The sequence below is a fragment of the Bombina bombina genome, chromosome 10, assembly GCF_027579735.1.
Source record: "Bombina bombina isolate aBomBom1 chromosome 10, aBomBom1.pri, whole genome shotgun sequence".
NCBI lineage: Eukaryota > Metazoa > Chordata > Amphibia > Anura > Bombinatoridae > Bombina > Bombina bombina.
Window position 1 is genome coordinate 45096480 of NC_069508.1, and position 20840 is coordinate 45117319.

Genomic DNA, 20840 nt, shown 5'->3' on the forward strand with positions numbered 1-20840 from the left:
CCACATTGGTTTCTGTCCTGCTGCGTTTGCCTTGTAACACTGGCAACTTAGATAAAACTTCTGTAAGAGTGGATGATATAACTTCAGCCATATCTTGCAGAGTGAATGAGGTGGACGCAGTTTAAGAACATGGCGTCGCTTGAGTGGGCGTTAAAGGCTGTGACGCTTGGGGAGAAAGTTGCGGCATACCCTGAGAAACATCCTTAGATATATCTTTATTAAAGAAAATCTGTTCTCTACATAGCAATGCCCTCAGTGCATGAGGGACAAAAAGTAAGCGGGGGTTCCACATTGGCATTTAAACACATGGAACAAGTACTGGCATTAAGATCATCCATAGTAAAAACAAAACGGTATTCAGTTCTGTAATACACTTTTTTTGTACAAAACAGTTGAAAAATAAAAATAAGACAACTGTGCCTTTAAGAAAAATATAAATCTTTTGCTCAGCACACAACTTTATATAATTGTGGCTTTGTAGAAATAAAACGTGTTTATAAGTATCCCCAGAAAAGATAACTAATTGTTATTAACTGCACAGCTCGCCACAGCTCTGCTACGGCGCCTACCTCCCCCTCCTGAGACAAATGCCAACCCGAACAGCAGTGTCTCTCAACCGCCTGACTCCTAAGCACCTACGCGGTCCAGACAAACACTGGAGCCTAGTATACAGATCCGACTCGCAGGAAGACACTGTGCGGCTTCTCTCAGCGAACGAAGAATGCCCCGCCCATCGTGGCATACCATAGCGAAACTTGCGGGCAGCTTAGAACAGTGATAAGAAAAACGAAAATGGAGCCGCCGGGACAAATGTTACACCACATAAAAGTGCCCAAATTTCCAAAAGCCAGTTCCCCAGTCAATTTAACCACTCCCAGTCCCTGAGACAATCCCTGCCGGAAGAGTATTAAAGTAATGTTATACTGAGTGCAATACTGCTAATAAGTCCCCAGCGTCTGCCCAAACATAAAAAGGGTTAAATAGTGTGAAAACCTTCTGACTAAAGCACCCCATAATTTCATTATGTCAATGAATATGCCCAATAATGATAGCAGCCCTCCAGACCCGTGTATAGTAGGACACAGACATAGGCCAGCTTACAGAGGGAAAGACAGTCCTTTCTGAGGTACTAGGTGTCACAGAAAGACTGCACATACCTCCATGCTGAGTAACAGCATGACTTTTCCCACACTGCCAGAGGTCCTTCTCCTCCAGGAATATGTGGGAACAAACTGGGTCTTAGATAAAATCTGCTAAAACCATATTCAGCAGGGCAGCACAGACTGGGAGTCAGAGGAACGGATTTGAACTGCACAGACCCCATAGCTTTACCCTGAGTAAAATAGTACACACTGGCACCATTTAAAAAATAATAAACTCTTGATTGAAGAATCTAAACTAACACCTCACTTTACCTCTTCCTATCACTAACACAGGCAAAGAGAATGACTGGGGTGGGAGGGAAGGGAGGAGCTATATATACAGCTCTGCTGTGGTGCTCTTTGCCTCCTCCTGCTGACCAGGAGGCGATATCCCATAAGGATGAAATCCGTGGACTCGTCATCTCTTGTAAAAGAAATGTCACTCAAACTAATAAGCACTGCTGTGATGATGGATAATGGATATTAAAGTTCAGTTTACCTACAGGTTAGGAACAGTTATATAGTCTTACCGCTTTTTTCTTTAAATGTTCAGAAGATTTCAGATGCAACTGTACAGAAATGCGTAAAGCAGGAACATAAATATTGCAGGCACTGCAATGCACCGTCTCAACTCTGAGCATGTGATCCTCAATCGTAATACCTAAAAAGTAAAGAATGGGGACCATGAATTTAACCATGGAACTGATGCATTTGCCAAATATGGTATATTTTTCCACCAAAGATTACCCTGTGCTAAATTTTAAAGTTTGTTCTTGCATATCAATACAAATGAGGGACTTACCCAGCAGCCAGAGCAGCATGAAATACTGCAGTATAAATTGTGTATACACATCCATTTCAGACTCTTGCTTGCCAAAGGTTAATGTTAAACTGCTGCTTTAATACACTAACTTTCTCCCATGTCCTTTCAAAACAGTATATGGTTAGTATGTGACTCATGCATTTTAACACAAAAGCCTGCCCAGCACTAGGTGTACATACCTTCCATCACATCTTTTTCCACTTGGCTTGCAGAGCCACTTTGAGAAGCTTGGCGAGCTGCTGTTTTCTTGTACTTATTTACAATACTCTCCTTTGAATAATAAAAAAAAAAGATAGTATGTTCTATATTATTGTTAGTTCCCTGTTAAATAATATATATATATATATATATATATATATATATATATATATATATATATATATATATATATATATATATATATATATATATATATATATATATATATATATATATATATATATATATATATCAGTACATTGTCCAAAGTTTGGGTTAAATATTTCTATGGATTGTTTGGCCACAACAGCATACTGAAAGAAAAATCCTACTTACATGAAGAAAGTCAACAGCAGTCTGGTCAATCTTTGTTTGCTTCTGAATATGATTTAGCATTTCCTTGTGGTAATCACTATTTAAATGTTCTTCAATGCCTTTCTCATCAAAAGATCGAAATTTGCAAAACGAACATCTGAATGCCATCCTATAGAGAGATTTTGAATTACAAACATGGTCTTGCACAATGACACCAAAGAAACATACCAATATGCCAGAAGTTCCTTGTAATCTTATTGATTAAGTCATCACCACAGAGCCTCAGCCTTATTTTAGTGATCCTAGGACAAATTTAGGAATTTCCTTTACATATCTTAGTATTAGTTATAAATTCCAACGGTAAAATAAAAAAGGTATCTGTATAAAAAAACAGATTAGCAATATATTTTACTACTCAGATAACTAGTCTTACTAACCGATTAGTCCAAATTGAGGTTAAACACAAGCAATGCACTACAATGTTCTCAACAGAACATTTTGCCAGCTGGTGGCATGAAGTAGCAGGGTGGAAACAGTGCAATAACATTGAGTTCTGTTATTTATGAAAGTTAAGCTATCCAAAGCAAGTTACATTTTTGGCAACATTTGTTTTACAAATAATTAAATCAACTTGTTAAATTGTGTAATTAGTTGATTATAGCTTAATATTTGCTTAAAGTGACGGCAAATCCTAGAGATTCAAAAAGCTAGGATTTACCATCACAAAAAAAGGCCACCTTCATATATCAGTTTAAAAATCCAGGGCCAGATTTCTTCTTGTGAAACGGCAACACTAAGATCTGGATTTGCACAACGAAGTGTGTTGCAATTAAGTAATAACCAAATGCTGCTGGCTGCCACCATATTCAGCATTAGTTTGCCTCTGGATACTGAATGGACATGCCTAATAAACATACAAGAGTACCAAAAAAAAAAAAATTATGCTTACCTGATAAATTTATTTCTGGATATGGTGAGTCCAGGGCAGATCAATTACTGTTGGGAATATCACTCTTGGTCAGCAGGAGGCGGCAAAGAGCACCACAGCACAGCTGTATACAGACAGTGGGAGACTAATTCAACATTCAATGATCTGGTAGTCACCGGAGAACACTACTTTCAGGATGCTTTTATCGCACAGTCTGCCTCAAGTGATAGGGGAGAGAGTAGAAGCCGGCATCTGCGGTGAGGCGGCCGATCACTGTGGGGCTGGCAGAGCTGCCCGCTGTAACATGTGAGCAGATCTGTGTTTATAATATGCCTATTGGAATAGAGACTGGTGATCTGTTTACTAACCATACCAGGCAACAGCGATGGAAGAAAGCCTTCATGGCCAGAAACTTTCCCTTTGAGACTTGTATATTATCTAGTTTCTCCCTGCCACAAAGCGTCCACTTAATATTTTTCAGAAGCGGGTATCAATCACCTTGCGAGCAGTAGAGAAAATCTATCATGCCTGACAGTGCAGTCCCTTACTTCCCAGATACGACAAAAAGGTGTAGGTTAAAACCATGGAGACTCAAATCTGCCTAGTATTTTAGTCAGGTCTTAAGTAAAATAATGGACACTCAATATGGAAGATCAACAAACAGAGAGGGGGCGCCCTAAAATAGTCAAGGATAATAGCTGGAGTCCAACAGGACAAGGAAATCTTTGGAGATCAATAACCTAGTATACTCTACTAGGGATAAATGATAGCAATGTAGGTAAAATGTGTAAGAAAACTAAGTAGTTGTTACTACTAAGGTGGTCTCGTGAGTAAATAGTAGCAGCAAATGAGTGTATAATACCCCCAATATTATAGATAGCAATATATATGTTAAATTGTTGATCTAACAATAGGAGATAAATAAAATACACAAGTGACCCCAAATGAAATAGTAAAATTGATATTACAATAGTGTCATTTGAAGCTAAATAGCACCATGATACATCAAATAAGATATGTATATAGATAAGGAGAAAGTCTGATAGAGGCAGCTATCTGTGGGGATCCAGGCCAGGATAAAAAAACAGCAATCTACAAAAACAAGGAGACAGATGCGCCACATGGCCCAATATTGTTTGATCCAAAGCAGATTGATATGCATATAAGGAGTAAACTCACATTTGTGAAAGCACCTCAGTCAGTGCTGTAGAGACAGTCTGGGATCTATTACAGTCACCCAGAAGACCAACCTCCCGCAAAGATGTAGTATCTGTATCTAAACGATAAGAAAAAGACAGGTGCCTATATGGCCTAGTATAGCTGGAACAATGGTGAATCAATACCAAAGATGAGAGTGGTACTCAACAGTTGTAGCATCTCCCTTGATGCTATAGGAGCAGGATGGGGTCAATACAGTCACCCACCAGACTTGGTATTAGGCACTCAGGACAATATGGAGATCCAGAAGTCAGCAGTAATCCGGAAAATCGCAAAAAACTCTCAGCAAAAGGGACAAGTCCCAAAAAGAAGGTAGCAAGTGTTCAAAGTAAAAAGTTACTTTATTAAAATATTAAAAACAAAAGGCGACGTGTTTCTCAGCCAAGGGCCGTTTCATCAGGCTTCATGAAGCCTGATGAAACAGCCCTTGGCTGAGAAACGCATGGGTGACTATTGACCCCATCCTGCTCCTATAGCATCAAGGGAGATGCTACAACTATTGTGAGTACCACTCTTATCTTTGGTATTGATTCACCATTGTCCCAGCTATATAGGCACCTGTGTTTTTCTTATCGTTTAGATACAGATACTACATCTTTGCGGGAGGTTGGTCTTCTGGGTGACTAATAGATCCCAGACTGTCTCTACAGCACTGACTGAGGTGTTTTCACAAATGTGAGTTTACTCCTTATATGCATATCAATCTGCTTTGGATCAAACAATATTGGGCCATGTGGTGCATCTGTCTCCTCTTCTTTTTGCAATATGGAAGATGTGTGAACTTGACAATTCTACTGACGCCTTTCTGGCTAATCTCCTGCTAAGTTTTTGTCTCTATGGCAATCCACACCTGGACATGGACACGCTAATTTCTTTAAGGATAAATGGTTATACCTAGTCAAATAGGTCTATGAGGCAGCTGTTTCCGATACATGATATTTAAAGGTTAATGCTTGTTTTAGGTTATGATTTTACCAACCTAGTTCTTTACAACTTTGCTCTAGGAACTTTGTCTTATTACCTTCCATTTTTATATTCAATGCTTGTTTAATAAGTGTTTGATATATAGTAAATTTTATATCATGTGTCTAGTATTGATACTGTGAGAGTCTCCATCCTCATGAGTTCCCATACCTAGCTTAACAAGTTACTGAACTCCTACGTTACAGGATTAAAATTGTAGTATAATAAGACTAAGGATGCCTAGTTTAATAAACTACTGCACTATTTAAGTTACTTCTATTCAGATAAAATTAAGATGCTGCTATAGTCTTTCCTAATATCCTAGTCAGCCTTTTCTGATTAATAGTTTCATAAGCATATCTTTGTTGTAAGAGAAACTGTATTATGATGTTAAAAAGGTTAAAACTAGCATACGCAGAGTGAGGACAACTAGTAATCTACCACTAAGACCCATCTGAATCCTAGCTGGGTATGGGGCCCATACCCTGGTGATAGGATCTAAAACAGTTAAGTTAAAGGAACGTAAATCTTTATGATAGAACTGATAAGCTTGCATTATAGTCCTTGTCTACCGTGGGATATGTTGGAGTCCATTCCCGCTGAGGCTACGGACCTGTTTTACTCACTGTTACTTTACTTCATTAGAGTTACTCATACTATTGGTATTAAGTAACTAATGTTAGCTATCATCGCTAGATACAATTCTTAACCCCTTAAGGATCAAGGCCATTTTTCAATTTCTTCCCCTTAAGGACCAGGGCTATTTTTACATTTCTGCTGTGTTTGTGTTTAGCTGCAATTTTCCTCTTACTCATTTACTGTACACACATTATATACCGTTTTTCTCGCCATTAAATGGACTTTCTAAAGATACCATTATTTTCATCATATCTTATAATTTATCATAAAAAAAAATTATAAAATATAATGGAAAAACACAAATTTTCTAACTTTGAACCCCAAAATCTGTTGCACATCTACAACCCCCAAAAAAACACCCATGCTAAATAGTTTCTAAATTTTGTCCTGAGTTTAGAAATACCCAATGTTTACATGTTCTTTGCTTTTTATGCAAGTTATAGGGCAATAAGTACAAGTAGCACTTCGCTATTTCCAAACCATTTTTTTTTTTTTTCAAAATTAGCGCTAGTTACATTGGAACACTGATATCCGTCTGGAATCCCTGATTATCCCTTGACATGTATATATATTTTTTTATTAGACATCCCTAAGTATTGATCTCGGCCCATTTTGGTATAGTTCATGCCACCATTTCACTGCCAAATGCGATCAAATAAAAAAAAAAAAATAGTTCACTTTTTCACAAATATTAGGTTTCTCACTGAAATTTACAAACAACTTGTGCAATAATGGCACAAATGGTTGTACATGCTTCTCTGGGATCCCCTTTGTTCAGAAATAGACATATGGCTTTGCTTTTTGGTAATTAGAAGGCCGCTAAATGCCGATGCGCACCACATTTGTATTAGGCCCAGCAGTGAAGGGGTTAATTAGGTAGCTTGTAGGGTTAATTTTAGCTTTAGTGTAGTAGACAACCCAAAGTATTTATCTAGGCCAATTTTGATATATTTCATGCCACCATTTCACTGCCAAATGCGATCAAATAATAAAAAAAAAAAAAAGTGTTCACTTTTTCACTAACTTTGGGTTTCTCACTGAAATTTACAAACAGCTTGTGCAATTATGGCAAAAATGGTTGTAAATGCTTCTCTGGGATCCCCTTTGTTCAGAAATAGCAGACATATATGGCTTTGGCATTGCTTTTTGGTAATTAGGCCGCTAAACGCCGCTGCGCACCAAACTTTTATTATGCCCAGCAGTGACGGGGTTAATTAGGTAGCTTGTAGGGTTAATTTTAGCTTTAGTGTAGAAATCAGTCTCCCACCTGACACATCCCACCCCCTGATCCCTCCCAAACAGCTCTTCCCTCCCCCACCCCACAATTGTCCCCGCCATCTTAAGTAGTGGCAGAAAGTCTGCCAGTACTAAAATAAGTTTTGTTTTTATTAAAAAAAAAATAAATCTCTCTCTCTCTCTCTCTCTCTCTCTCTCATATTCTGCTGTGTAGGATCCCCCCCCTTAGCCCTCAACCTGCCTGATTCCCCCCCAATGAGCTCTAACCCTCCCCCCACTATTAGCCACCATTTTGGGTACTGGCAGCTGTCTGCCAGTACCCACTTTGCATAATAACTTTTTTTTATTTTTATAAACTTAACTTTTTCTGTAGTGTAGCTGCCCCCCTCCATACCCTACACCCTCCCAGATCATTTTCAGATCACCCCCAGATCACTGCTCCTCTGCACCCACCACCCTCTCCCACCAACAAAAAAAACCCCCAGCAACTGTCTTAGATTGCGGGTTCACGCACGCCCCTCACCGTCAGCGCGCGCTCCCGCGCATACCCGGCATAGAGAATAGCCGGAAGGAACTTCTCAAGTGATGGGCCGTCCACCCACCTCTCTTCAATAGCTCCCACCCACCAACGATTGGCACCATCGCTGGCCAATGCAGGGAGGGCAAGAGTGTGGCGCTCTCTGCATCAGTGTGCCTAAAAAGGTATTGCAGTGATGCCTCAATATCGAGGCATCACTACAATACCTTGAAAGCGGTTGGAAGCAATCAGGATCACTTCCAGCTGCTTGAAACCCTTAACGACATACAGGGTACGTCTGGTCTTTAAAGACCAGTTTGTATATGTATACATATACACATATATACACACACACACACACACAGGTGTGCAACAGATAGGCAAATAGAATATAAGGAAGAGTGCACTCGCCAGGACTTTTTAAAGTTTTATTCCAAATAAATATATACATATTTGGAAAACTTTAGAAAGTCCTGGCGAGTGCACATACATATACACACACATAAAGTTCAAAGTAGACAAGCACTCCAGAAATCCTGAGTCACATGCCCGGGGTGCAACAGATAAGCACCCGCCAGGACATACATACAAGGGACTATAAAGAAAAAAAAAAAAAAAAAAACCCTTCATGATTTAAATAGGGCATGTAAATCTAAACTTTCCAATTTACTTTTATTTCCAATTTTGCTTTGTTCTCTTGGTATTCTTAGTCTAAATTTAGGAAGTATGCATGCTAATGTCTTAGACCTTGAAGGCCACCTCTAATCTGAAAGCATTACGACAGTTTTTCACCACTAGAGGGCGGTAGTTCATGTGTTTCATATAGATAACATTGAGCTCAGGCATGTGAAGCTCCTTTTTAAACAAAAATTCTGGTGTTTACTGTCCCTTTAATAGTCAATGTCTATCGACTATGTCCCTCTTAGCTCTCTCTTAGCTCTCTCTCTATTAAAGGTTAAGTGACTTGTTTTCAGATAGTTCCCTCTTTATACTTTAGTTTTAATGCTCCATTTAGTTTTATTAAAGTAATTTTAGCGGGCCAAGGCTCCGGACATTAACCCCCACTCATCTATATATGTATCTGAGTATTTACAAATTTTACTCAGATTTACAGAGAGCGGTTTTCCATTATTTGTAGAGCGCCAACAGATTCTGCAGCGCTGAATGCTTCCTCTAGCAATTCATATGTTTATGAGAAGTTCTATAAGGATAGGTCACTTTGCATCATGACTCAAAAAAAACAAGCTACAACATTGCAATTAATCATTCAGTTTTTTCTTTTTTTTTATGGAGGCATGACTTTGTATGCTATCTACCACACTTAAACTCCCCCCATATAATATGCCTCCTAGTTGAGGACTAACTATGCGGTTTCTCTCGCCTATACCGCACCCTTCACTATTCTCTTAACAGTAACTCTCCCATTATAATAGTGTTAATCTTAGGTTCCTTACCCAGTTTAACAAAATTGATTAGCATCACTTACAAGTTGAGTTTAAAATATTGAATCTTATAATTTATACGTTATGCCTTGAATATTTGCTATGTATATTTGTATTTCCTTTCTCCTCAATATTATGATTTCAGTATACTTCAAAGCAAGAGAAACATTTTTTTGAAAGTGTGAGGTTAAGATTGTTCTATACATGCTTGTATATTTTTGTGATACAATATACCTGTCTTAAATATTTTTTATTCTGTAGTTACATATCTTTTGGGATATCGCATGTGTGTTTTATCTTGTAATTAAGCTCAAGAAAAAAAAAATGCAGCTATCCTCAATAGGAATAGTAGTTCTCTTAGCTAAAGTAGAAATTTCCCCTTCCAGGACTCCTTAATGGAGTCAACAACCAGAGACATCTTTTTAAACACTGGTGACTGAGAAAAGAGAATCCTGGGCCTCTCATTTCTTCCGTAGCACGGTCAGGGACAAGAAACACTCCACAGCGGAAGGAACATCGAAAATGAAATGTATTCTTACCTGATAAATTTATTTCTTTTACGATACGTCCACGGATTTCATCCTTACTTGTGGGATATTGCCTCCTGGTCAGCAGGAGGCGGCAAAGAGCACCACAGCAGTGTGTGTGTGTGTGTGTGTGTCTATATCTATAAATCCCCTCTTCCCACTCACTCCAGTCATTCGACCAAAGTTAGGAAGAGAAAGGAAAAGCCAAGGTTCAGCAGGTGACTGAAGTTTATTAAAAATAACGACCTGTCCTTAAAAACAGGGTGGGCCGTGGACTCATCGTATCGTAAAAAACAAAATTTATTCAGGTAAGAATAAATGTAATTTTCTTTTACAATATACGATGAGTCCACAGATTTCATCCCTTACTTGTGGGATTACAATACCAAAGCTATAGTACAGGCTGAAACGGGAGAGACAAGACAGGGAACCTAAACGGAAGGAACCACTGCTTGAAGAACTCTTCCTCCCAAAAAACAGCCTCAGACGAGACAAAAGTATCAAATTTGGAAAAAAGTGTGAAGAGACGACCAGTTGCAGCTTTGCAAATCTGTTCAACAAGCATCATTTTTGAATGCCCATGAGGAAGCCACAGCCCTAGTGGAATGAGCCGTAATTCGTTCAGGAGGCTGCCATATGCAAACCAGATGATACTCTTTAGCCAAAACGAAAGAGGTAGCCGTAGCCTTCTGACCCCTACGCTTCCCAGAAAACACAACAGGGAAGATGATTGACGAAAAACCTAGTGGCCTGTAAGTAAAACTTCAAAAGCATGGACCACGTCCAAATTATGTAACAGCCCCCCCGCTCCTCTCTTAGAAGGAATAGGAAACAAGGAAGGTCCAACCAATTTCCTGATTAATATTTTGCTAGAAACAACCTGAGGAAGAAAACCAGGTTTGGTATGTAACACCACCTTATCAGAATGGAAAATAAGATAAGGAGAATCACATTGTAAGGCCGAAGCTCAGATGCTATTTCTTCTGCTCAAAGAGTAAACCAAAAATAAAACTTCCAAGATAATAACTTAATATCTATGGAATGCATTAAGAACTAAATTCAAACTCCAAGGAGGAGCAATTGGTCCTAAACACACAGGTCTGAATATAGTCAGAGCCTGACAAAAAGATTGAACATCTGGAACATCGGTTTCAGCGTTAGAGTAATATAGATAAAACAGAAATCTGGTCCCTTTAGGGACTATGCTAACAAACCTTTTCTCTAATCCTTCTTGAGAAAAGATAAAATCCTGGGAATCTAAATCCTACTTCCATGAGTAGCCCTTGAACTCATCAATAAAAATATTTACACCATATCTTATGGGAAATCCTTCTACTAACAGGCTTACGTGCCAGAATCAAAGTATTACCAAATCATAAAAACCCCGCTTAGATAAAATCAAGCGTTCAATCTCCAAGCAGTAAGCTGTAGAGAAACTAGATTCGGATTAAGGAAAAAAAGCCCCTGAATGAGGTCTTTCCACAATGGAAGCTTCCCGCCGGTGGTGAGATGACATGTCCACCAGGTCGGCATACCAAATCCTGCGAGGCCCGCAGGAGCGATGAGGATCTCCGATGTCCCCTTCCGTCTGACTCGAGCAATCACCCTGGGAAGGCAAATGGAGGGAACACATAAGCTAGGCTGAAAGATCAAGGTACTGCCAAGGTATCTAGCAGCACGGCCCAAAGATCCCTGAACCCAGATCTCGGAAACTTGACATTCAGACGAGACGGCATAAGATCCAACTCCGGCCTGCCCCATCTGAGAATCAGGTCGACAAATACCTCCGGATGAAAAGACTGTCTGCTCAGAAAATCCGCCTCCCAGTTACACACACCTGGGATGTAAATCGCTGACAGAGAACAAAAATGAGTCTCCGCCCACTGAATAACCTTGGATACTTCTGTCATTCCTAAGTAACTCCTTGTTCCTCCCTGATTGATGTAAGCTACAGTCGGAAAGTTGTCCGACCGGAATCCGATGAGCTGGGCCAAAGTCAACTGATGCCAAATCTGAAGCGCATTGAATATTGATCTCAACTCCAGGAAAGTAATGGGACGTAGAGACTCCACTCGGAGTCCATACATCCTGGGCCCTCAGGGCTGGCACCCGCTTGTCACCATCACTAGTTGATGTCACGAACCCTTAAAAATTTCGGTTCGCGAACGGTGAACTTCCACAACTGTTCGCGAACGGGTGAACTGCCATAGACTTCTATAGGCAGCGCGAATTTTAAAACCCACAGGGACTCTTTCTGGGCCACAATAGTGATGGAAAAGTTGTTTCAAGGGGACCTAACACCTGGACTGTGGCATGCCGGAGAGGGATCCATGGCAAAACTCCATGGAAAATTACATAGTTTGATGCAGAGTCTGGTTTTAAGCCATGAAGGGCATAAATCGCCTAACATCCTAAATTGTTTGGAATAACGTGCTTTAAAACATCAGGTATGATGTTGTATCGATAGGTAGTGTAAGGGTTACGCCCCGCTTCAGTGACAGACCAAACTCCCCGTTTAAAGGGACAGGTCTACACCAAGAATTTTTATGGTTTTAAAGAACATAACATAGTAACATAGTAGATAAGGTTGAAAAAAGACTGAAGTGCCATCGAGTTTCAACCTATACAAATCTAAAATACTTACAAAAAGCTCCAGTATAGCTTAAATAACCCCATTAAAATGTGACCCCATTTAATACTAGCAATCATATCCATGAATTTTGTTTATTTACAGAAATTTATCCAGACTATTTTTAAATGTATCTATGGTATTGCATTCACTACCTCCTTTGGTAATGAGTTCCACAATTTTATTGCTCTTACAGTGAAAAAAACGTTTCCGTTGCAGGAGATTAAATCACCTTTCCTCCAACCTTAAATTATGACCTCTTGTCAGAACCAATTTTCTTGGAATAAAAAGAGCTTCTGCCATCTCTGTATATGGGCCTTGAATATATTTATATAAAGTAATCATGTCACCTCTCAAGCGCCCATTTTTCTAAAGAGAACAGACCCAGTTTGGCTAGCCTCTCCTCATAGGTTAATTTCTCCAATCCCCTTATTAGCTTTGTGGCCGCTTCTCTGAACTTTTTCTAGTTCTGCAATATCTTTTTTAGCAATCGGCTCCCCAGAACTGCACTCCAAACTCAAGGTGAGGTCTTACCAGGGCTTTATATAATGACAGAATTATGCTTTCCTCCTTGAATCAATGCCTCTTTTAATACAGCTAGTATCTTATTAGCCTTTGAAGCCGCTGCTCTGCATTGTGCACTCATCTTTAGCTTGTTATCTATTACTACTCCCAAATCCCTTTCCTCCTGTGTTTGGCTAAGTCTTGTCCCATTTAAAAAATACATAGCCTGCTTATTTTTACTTCCAAAATGTAGGAACCTTACATTTTTCCGTATTAAATCTCATTTTCCATTCACTTGCCCATAGTTCTAATTTTAGCAAATCCCTTTGCAAAGAGAGCTCATCCTGCTCTGACCTAATGACCTTACTTAACTTAGTATCATCTGCAAAAATAGAGATGTCGCTATTTAATCCTTGCTCCAAGTCATTTATAAAATATTAAAAAGAACAGGGCCCAGTACTGATCCCTGGGGACGCCCACTGATTACCTTTGTCCAATCTGAGTATGATCCATTTACTGCTACTCGTTGCTCCCTATCTTTTATCCAGTTATTTATCCATGAGCTAACATTTTCAGCTATTCCCAGTCCCTTAATTTTGTGCATTAATCTCTCATGTGGCACTGTATCAAATGCCTTTGCAAAATCTAAGTATATCACATCAACTGATTCCCCTTTATCTATATTTTTTACTTACTTCTCGTAGAATCTAATTAGATTAGTTTTGACATGATCTATTTCTCCTAAAGCCATGCTGATTAGAACTCATAATCTTGTTTACACGAATATGCTCATCAATATAATCCCCTTATAATCCCTTCAAATATCTTCCCCACTATTGATGTCAGACTAACTGGTCTATAGCTTCCTGGATCATCCCTGCTTCCCTTTTTGAAGAGTGGCATCCACATCAGCTTTACGCCAATCCTGGGGTACCCATGCCTGGAGGATAATGAGTCTTGAAAAATTAAGAGTAAAGGTTTGTCTATAACAGTGCTAAGTTCACTTAACACCCTTGGGTGTATTCCATCTGGGCCTGGAGTTTTATTTACCTTAATATTTTTTAGTTTTTTACTGATATACTCTAAAAAAAAACCAGTTAGTGGTAATGGACTGGCATGTTCTATTCTGTTCCAAAAGTATCATTCAATGGTTCCTCTCTTGTGTATACTGAAGAAAAAAAACTGGTTTAGTACCTCAGCCTTTTCCCTGTCATTATTTATCATGCTACCCTCCACACATTTTAATGTACCTATATTATCCTTCTTAGATTTTTTGCTATTTATGTACTTAAAGAACCTTTTAGGGTTAGACTTAGAATCCTTGGCAATTAATTTTTCATTTTCAATTTTGGCTAATTGATTGCTTTTTTGCATGCTTTGTTACATTCCTTATAAATATTGTATGCTGAGTCTGTACTATTTTCTTTTAATAATTTAAATGCCCCTACGTTTTTTCCTAATTTCTTTTAACACATTTTTATTTAGCCATAACGGCTTATTTTTTTTATTTTTATTTTTATAACCATATGGTATGTATTGATATGTATATTTATTTTAACAAATTTTTAAATATTATCCATTTATCCTCTGTATTTTTATTAGAAAATACCATTGTCCCAATTTATATTATTTAATGATTTCCTTTAAATCGTTGAATTTTGCTTTCTTGAAATTAAAAGTCTTAGTTAAGCCTTTAAAAACACTGCATATGAAAAGAGATTTCAAATGTGACCATGTATATGATCACTGTTACCCAAATGTTCTTTAACTTCTATGTTTGATATTATATCTGTATTGTTTGATAGCACTAAATCCAATATTAGCTTTACTCCTAGTTGGCTCCTCTATTAATTGTGACAAGAAGTTATCCCTGAGAACATTTAAAAATCTATCCCCCTTAGCTGAATTACTAGTTTCATTGGCCCCAGTTTATATCAGGGTAGTTAAAATCTCCCATTAATTACAGCACTGTTATTAGCAGCCTTACCTATTTGGATAAGTAGTTGAGTTTCCTCCGGGTCACTAATGTTGGGAGGCTTGTAGCATGTTCCTAGTAATATTTTTTTAGGATTTTTCCCCCCACTCTTTATTTCAACCCACAGGGTCTCTACATTGTCACTTGTATCATAAATATCTTCCCTTATTGTAGGTTTAAGGTCAGGTTTAATATACATGCAGATTCCTCCACCCCTTTTATTATTCCTGTCCCTCCTAAATAATGTATACCCCTCTAAGTTAACTGCCCAGTCATGTGAATCATCCCACCAAGTTTCAGTTATACTGATAACATCATAGTCCTCTTCTGCAACTAAGAGCGTCAGCTCCCCCATTTTACCTGTCATGCTTCTTGCATTTGTTGTCATACATTTAATTTTCATGTGCTTTCTGCTGCTACTTGGTGTACTTTCCTCTATACTTTCTAATGTGACATTTCTTAAATCATCCCTTCCTCGAGATATTAATGGAGTGACATATTCAGACACTGATCTCTCTGTTCTATTTTGTTCAAATTGACCCTCCCCCCCTTTGCCTAGTTTAAAAGGTTCTCTAAACGTGCTACCATCCTTTCCCCCAACACACCTGCACCCATGTCATTCAGGTGCAATCCATCCTTACTGTACAATTTGTACCCTAGTGGAAAAATCAGCCCAGTGTTCTAAAAAGCCAAACCCCTCATTTTTACACCATGTTTTTAGCCATGAATTAACAGACCTTAGCTCCTTCTGCCTTACTGAGTAACACACGGCACTGGTAATATCTCAGAAAATATTACTTTGGATGTCCTTGCTTTAAGCTTGCTACCTAACTCCCTGAAGTCATTTTTTAGGACTCTCCATCTCCCACTGATTTCTTCATTAGTACCAATATGCACCATGACTGCAGGATCAGACCCGCATCCCTCTAACAATCTATCAATACGCTCCACAATATGCCTAACACGAGCCCCTGGAAGACAGCAAACTGTTCTATGTAAAGGGTCTGGATGACAAATTACCCTATCAACCTTCCTTATAATAGAGTCTCCTACCACCAACATCTGCCTCTGGCCCTGACTTGTATGCCCCTCTTCCATGACTGAAGGGACTGCCCACCATAGTATGCTCCTCTTCCACAGCTAAAGGACTGTTCACTATACTAGGCAACACGGCCCTCTCTGACACTGCCACCCCTGAACTGATATCCCCAACATCTTCACTTAATCTTGCAAATCTATTGGGGTGTACCAGCTCAGAACTGGCCTGTCTCTTCCGCTTACTTCGCCCTCTAACTGTGACCCAGCTACATCCTGGAGTCTCCTCATCTGAATCCTCCCCATTCCCACTGCTGGAACCATTAACAACCAGCTCAGTCCTATCCATTTCCCTTTCAAGTGTCTGAATTTCATGTAGTGTTGCAATTCGTTCCTCCAGATCCCCAATACGAGTTTCTAAAGAGACAATATGCTGGCACTTGCCACAAACATATAATCCCAGAAGCGGCTGCTCCAGTGATGCAAACATGTGGCAAGCTGTACACTGAATGAGATTCTCACACATTCTTAATAAAAGGTTTAACTTAAAAGTATAAAATAAATATATTTCCCCTTTATTACCCATTTCCCAGTTTTGCATAACTAACATTTATAATATACTTTTAACCTCTGTGATTATCTTGTATCTAAGCCTCTGCAAACTGCCCCTTTTTTCAGTTCTTTTGACAGACTTGCAGTCTAGCCAATCAGTGCCTGCTCCCAGATAACTTCTCGTGCACGAGCACAGTGTTATCTATATGAAATACATGAACCAACACCCTCTAGTGGTGAAAAACTGTTAAAATGCAATCTGAAAGAGGTGGGCTTCAAGGTCTAAGAAATTAGCATATGAACCTCCTAGGTTAAGCTTTCAACTAAGTATACCTAGAGAACAAAGCAAAATTGGTGATAAAAGTAAATTGGAAAATTGTTTAAAATTACATGCTTTATCTGAATCATGAAAGTTTATTTTGGCCTAGACTGTCCCTTTAACACTGCAAACAACCGCAAACTCCCCGTTTGCACAAGGTTGGATACCAAGCTAGCCATGTCCTGTTCCTTGTCCTCACTGATGTCATTGAAGGTCTCTTCCTCCACCCAGCAACGTACAACACCAAGGGTCCCCGAAAGGTGACAACAAGCCCCCTGGGACGCCTGCTGTGTTTGGTCTTCCACCTCCCTCCTCTTCTTCAGACTCCTCTCTCTGCGCTATTATAAGGTGTGTTAAGTAGTACTATTCCTATCAGTTTAATCCCTGTTACGTCCCCTATCAGGGGACGTGTATATGGCATCGATTTTAGGAACCGGGAGATGACAAAAGATGCTTGGTCGGTCCTCCTACTTAAAATTTGGGGCACTGCGCATGCAATCTACTGTGCCACCAGATAGGATTAGTACTACTTTACACACCACTCCTATCAGTTTAATCCCTGTTATGTGCCTTTTTTGGTTTGGTTTTGAAGCCACAGTGCAGCACCAAGAGGCCAGAAAAAATGAGGCATGTACACAAGCCTGAAAAATCAGGTATTGTTGCAGCGGCCAGAAAAATTGATGTTTGTTTCCCAGGCAGAAAGTGCCCTAAAACATTGCGGCTTGAACCCTAGTTGGAGGCGGATAAGTTGCGCAAGTCATCCGGCATTCAGAGATCAAATACAGCAGCGTGTGGACGATTTTTAGCCCAAGGCAGCTCATCTCATCAGGCCTTTTTTTTAGTCAAATGTATCGCCCACTGTCAGTCCCTTCGGGATCCATCCCTCATTCATCTTAATAAAGGTGAGGTAGACTTTTTTGACCTAGGCGACTTCTCTTCTCAGTGACAATACCTCCTATTGCACTGAAGGTCCTTTCTGACAGGACAGTTGAAGCGGGGCAGGCCAGAAGTTCTATCGCAAATTGGGATAGCTCAGGCCAAAGGTCAAGCCTGCACACCCAGTAGTCAAGGGGTTCATTGCTCCTCAGAGTGTCGAGATCTGCAGTTAAGGCGAGGTAGTCTACTACCTGTTGGTCGAGTCGTTCTGAGGGTGGACCCCAAAGGGCTGTGGCGATGCGTAGGAGTTAAAAAGCTCTGCATGTCCTCCATCAACAAAACGTCTGTAAAGCATCCTGTCCTTGCTGGCGTGGGAGGATTACTTTCACCTCTTCCCCTGTTAGATTCTTGTTGTGCTGTGACATCACCCTTATACGCTGTGTAAAGCATACTTTTTAATTTATTTTGGAACTGCTGCATCCTTTCCAACTTGTGGTAATTTGGTAACATTTCAGGCACTTTATGCTTATACCGGGGGTCTAGTAGCGTGGACACCCAGTACAGGTCGTTCTTTAGCCTTTTTATACGAGGGTCCCTCAACAGGCACGACAGCACGAAAGACCCCATTCGCACAAGGTTGGATGCCGAGCTACTCATGTCCCGTTCCTTGTCCTCAGTGATCGCACTGAAGGTATCTTCTTCCCCCCAGCCACAAACACCACCACGGGTACCAGATAGGTGACAACAAGCACCCAGGGATGCCTGTTGTGGTTGGTCTTCCTCCTCAAAGCCACATTCCTCCTCTGACTACTCTTCCTCAATCCTCTTCCAGCGTTGCCGCAGGTCCAGCAAGCGATGCTGATAAGGCCGTTTCTGGTGGTGATGGTGACCACAACTCTTCCTGCTCATCTACGGCCTGATCCAGCACTTCGCAGGGCACGCTCCAGGAAGAAAACAGATGGTATGATGTCGCTGATGGTGCCTTCGGTGCGACTGACTAGGTTTGTCACCTCCTCAAAAGGACGCATGAGCCTACAAGCATTGCGCATGAGCGTCCAGTAATGTGGCAAAAAATTTCACAGCTCCGCAGAGGCTGTCCTAGCACCCCGGTCATACAAATAGTCAACGGCTTTTTCTTGTTGGATCAGGCGGTCGAACATTAGGAGTGTTGAATTCCAACGTGTCGGGCTGTCACAAATCAAGCGCTTCACTGGCATGTTTCGCCTCTGGATATCTGAAAAGTGCGCCATGGCCGTGTAGGAACGCCTGAAATGGCCACACACCTTCCTGGCCTGCTTCAGGACGTCGTGTAAGCATGGGTACTTATGCTCCAAGCGTTGTACGATCAGATTACACATGTGCCATGCACGGCACATGTGTCAACTTGCCCAAATTAAATGCCGCCACCAAATTTCTTCCGTTGTCACTAACCACTTTGCCGATCTCCAGTTGGTGCAGAGTCAGCCACTGATCCACCTGTGCATTCAGGGCGGACAGGAGTGCTGGTCCGTGTGACTTTCAGGCAAGTCAACCCCAAGACGACGTGACACTGCCGTATCCGGGATGTGGAATAGTACCTGGGGAGCAAGACGCAGCAGCAGAAGAGGACTCGCCGAGGAGGTTATGGAAGAGGATGGAGTAGGAGGAGTAGAGGAGGTGGCAGCAGGCCTGCCTGCAAGTCGTGGCGGTGTCACCAACTCCTCTGCAGAGCCACGCATTCCATGCTTGGCAGCCGTCAGCAGGTTTACCCAATGCGCAGTGTAGGTGATATACCTGCCCTGACAATGCTTTGCAGACCAGGTATCAGTGGTCATTTGGACCCTTGCCCCAACACTGTGTGCCAGACATGCCATTACTTCCTTTCTCACAATCGAGTACAGGTTGGGGATTGCCTTTTGTACAAAGAAATTTCGGCCGGGTACCTTCCACTGCGGTATCCCAATAGCTACAAATTTTTTGAACGCCTCAGACTCCACCAGCTTGTATGGTAAAAGCTGGTGGGCAAAGAGTTCAGTCAAGCCAGCTGTCAGATGCCGGGCAAGGGGGTGACTTTGTGACATTGGCTTCTTACGATCAAACATGTCCTTGACAGACACCTGACTGTGGGCAGATGAGCAGGAACTGCTCAAGGCGAGATACGGAGTGGCGGATTGGTTGAGAGGGGGCAAGGAGGACAGCAGTGGTTGACGTGGCTGAAGATGCTGGACCAGGAGGAGGATGGCGGCTTTGAGTTTGTGCGCTGTTTGAACTCATGTGTTGATCCCATAGGCGTTTGTGATGTGCGATCATGTGCCTTCGCAAAGCAGTTGTACCTAGGTGGGTGTTGGACTTCCCACGACTCAGTTTCTTTTGGCACAGGTTGCAAATGGCATCGCTGTTGTCAGAGGCAGACAAAAAAAAATGCCACACTGCTGAGCTCTGTAATGACGGCATTCTGGTGGTGGCAACAGCATGCGTTGATTGGCGTGCTGTCCGGATGACCCCGGGTGCCGATGCATGCTGTCCGACTGTGCCACTTGCTCCTTGCGACGACCTCCCCCTCCTTCCAACTCGTCGTCTCCTCCTCCTCGTCTCCCCATCTGAACTTTCCCCCTCTTCTTCTCTTCTAGCGGGCACCCACGGACGCATCGTCAACCGATTCACTTGTATCTGACAAGTCAACAAAGGAAGCAGCAGCGGGTACAACATCATCACATCGTACGTCCATGTGTGTAATGCTGCCTGAAAGACATATCCCTGTTATCTACATCCTCTGGTAATAATGGTTGCACATCACTATCACTCATTTCTTCCAAGTGATGTGTAAACTCCTGACAGATCAAGTGAAGTGGCTGTGGTGCTAGTGTTGGTGGCAGGCGGGCGAGTGGTAACTTGAGGTGCCCGAAGCTAAGCTGGAGGAGGATGGTGCGTCAAGGTTCCGAGCGGAAGCTGTAGAAGATTGGGTGTCCTGTGCTAGCCAGTCAACTATTTCCTCAGAAATGTTCGAGTTCGGGGTACGTGGC

General features: G+C 41.1%; 1 protein-coding gene across 1 annotated transcript in view; it reads right to left on the reverse strand.

Annotated features, from left to right (window-relative positions):
* LOC128640700 (DBIRD complex subunit ZNF326-like) overlaps nucleotides 1-20840 on the reverse strand; it is a 91704-nt gene that overhangs the window by 34499 nt on the left and 36365 nt on the right. Inside the window, 3 exon segments of the mRNA XM_053693128.1 lie at nucleotides 1673-1803; nucleotides 2145-2235; nucleotides 2500-2647. Of these exon segments, the coding sequence (XP_053549103.1) occupies nucleotides 1673-1803; nucleotides 2145-2235; nucleotides 2500-2647 (370 nt within the window).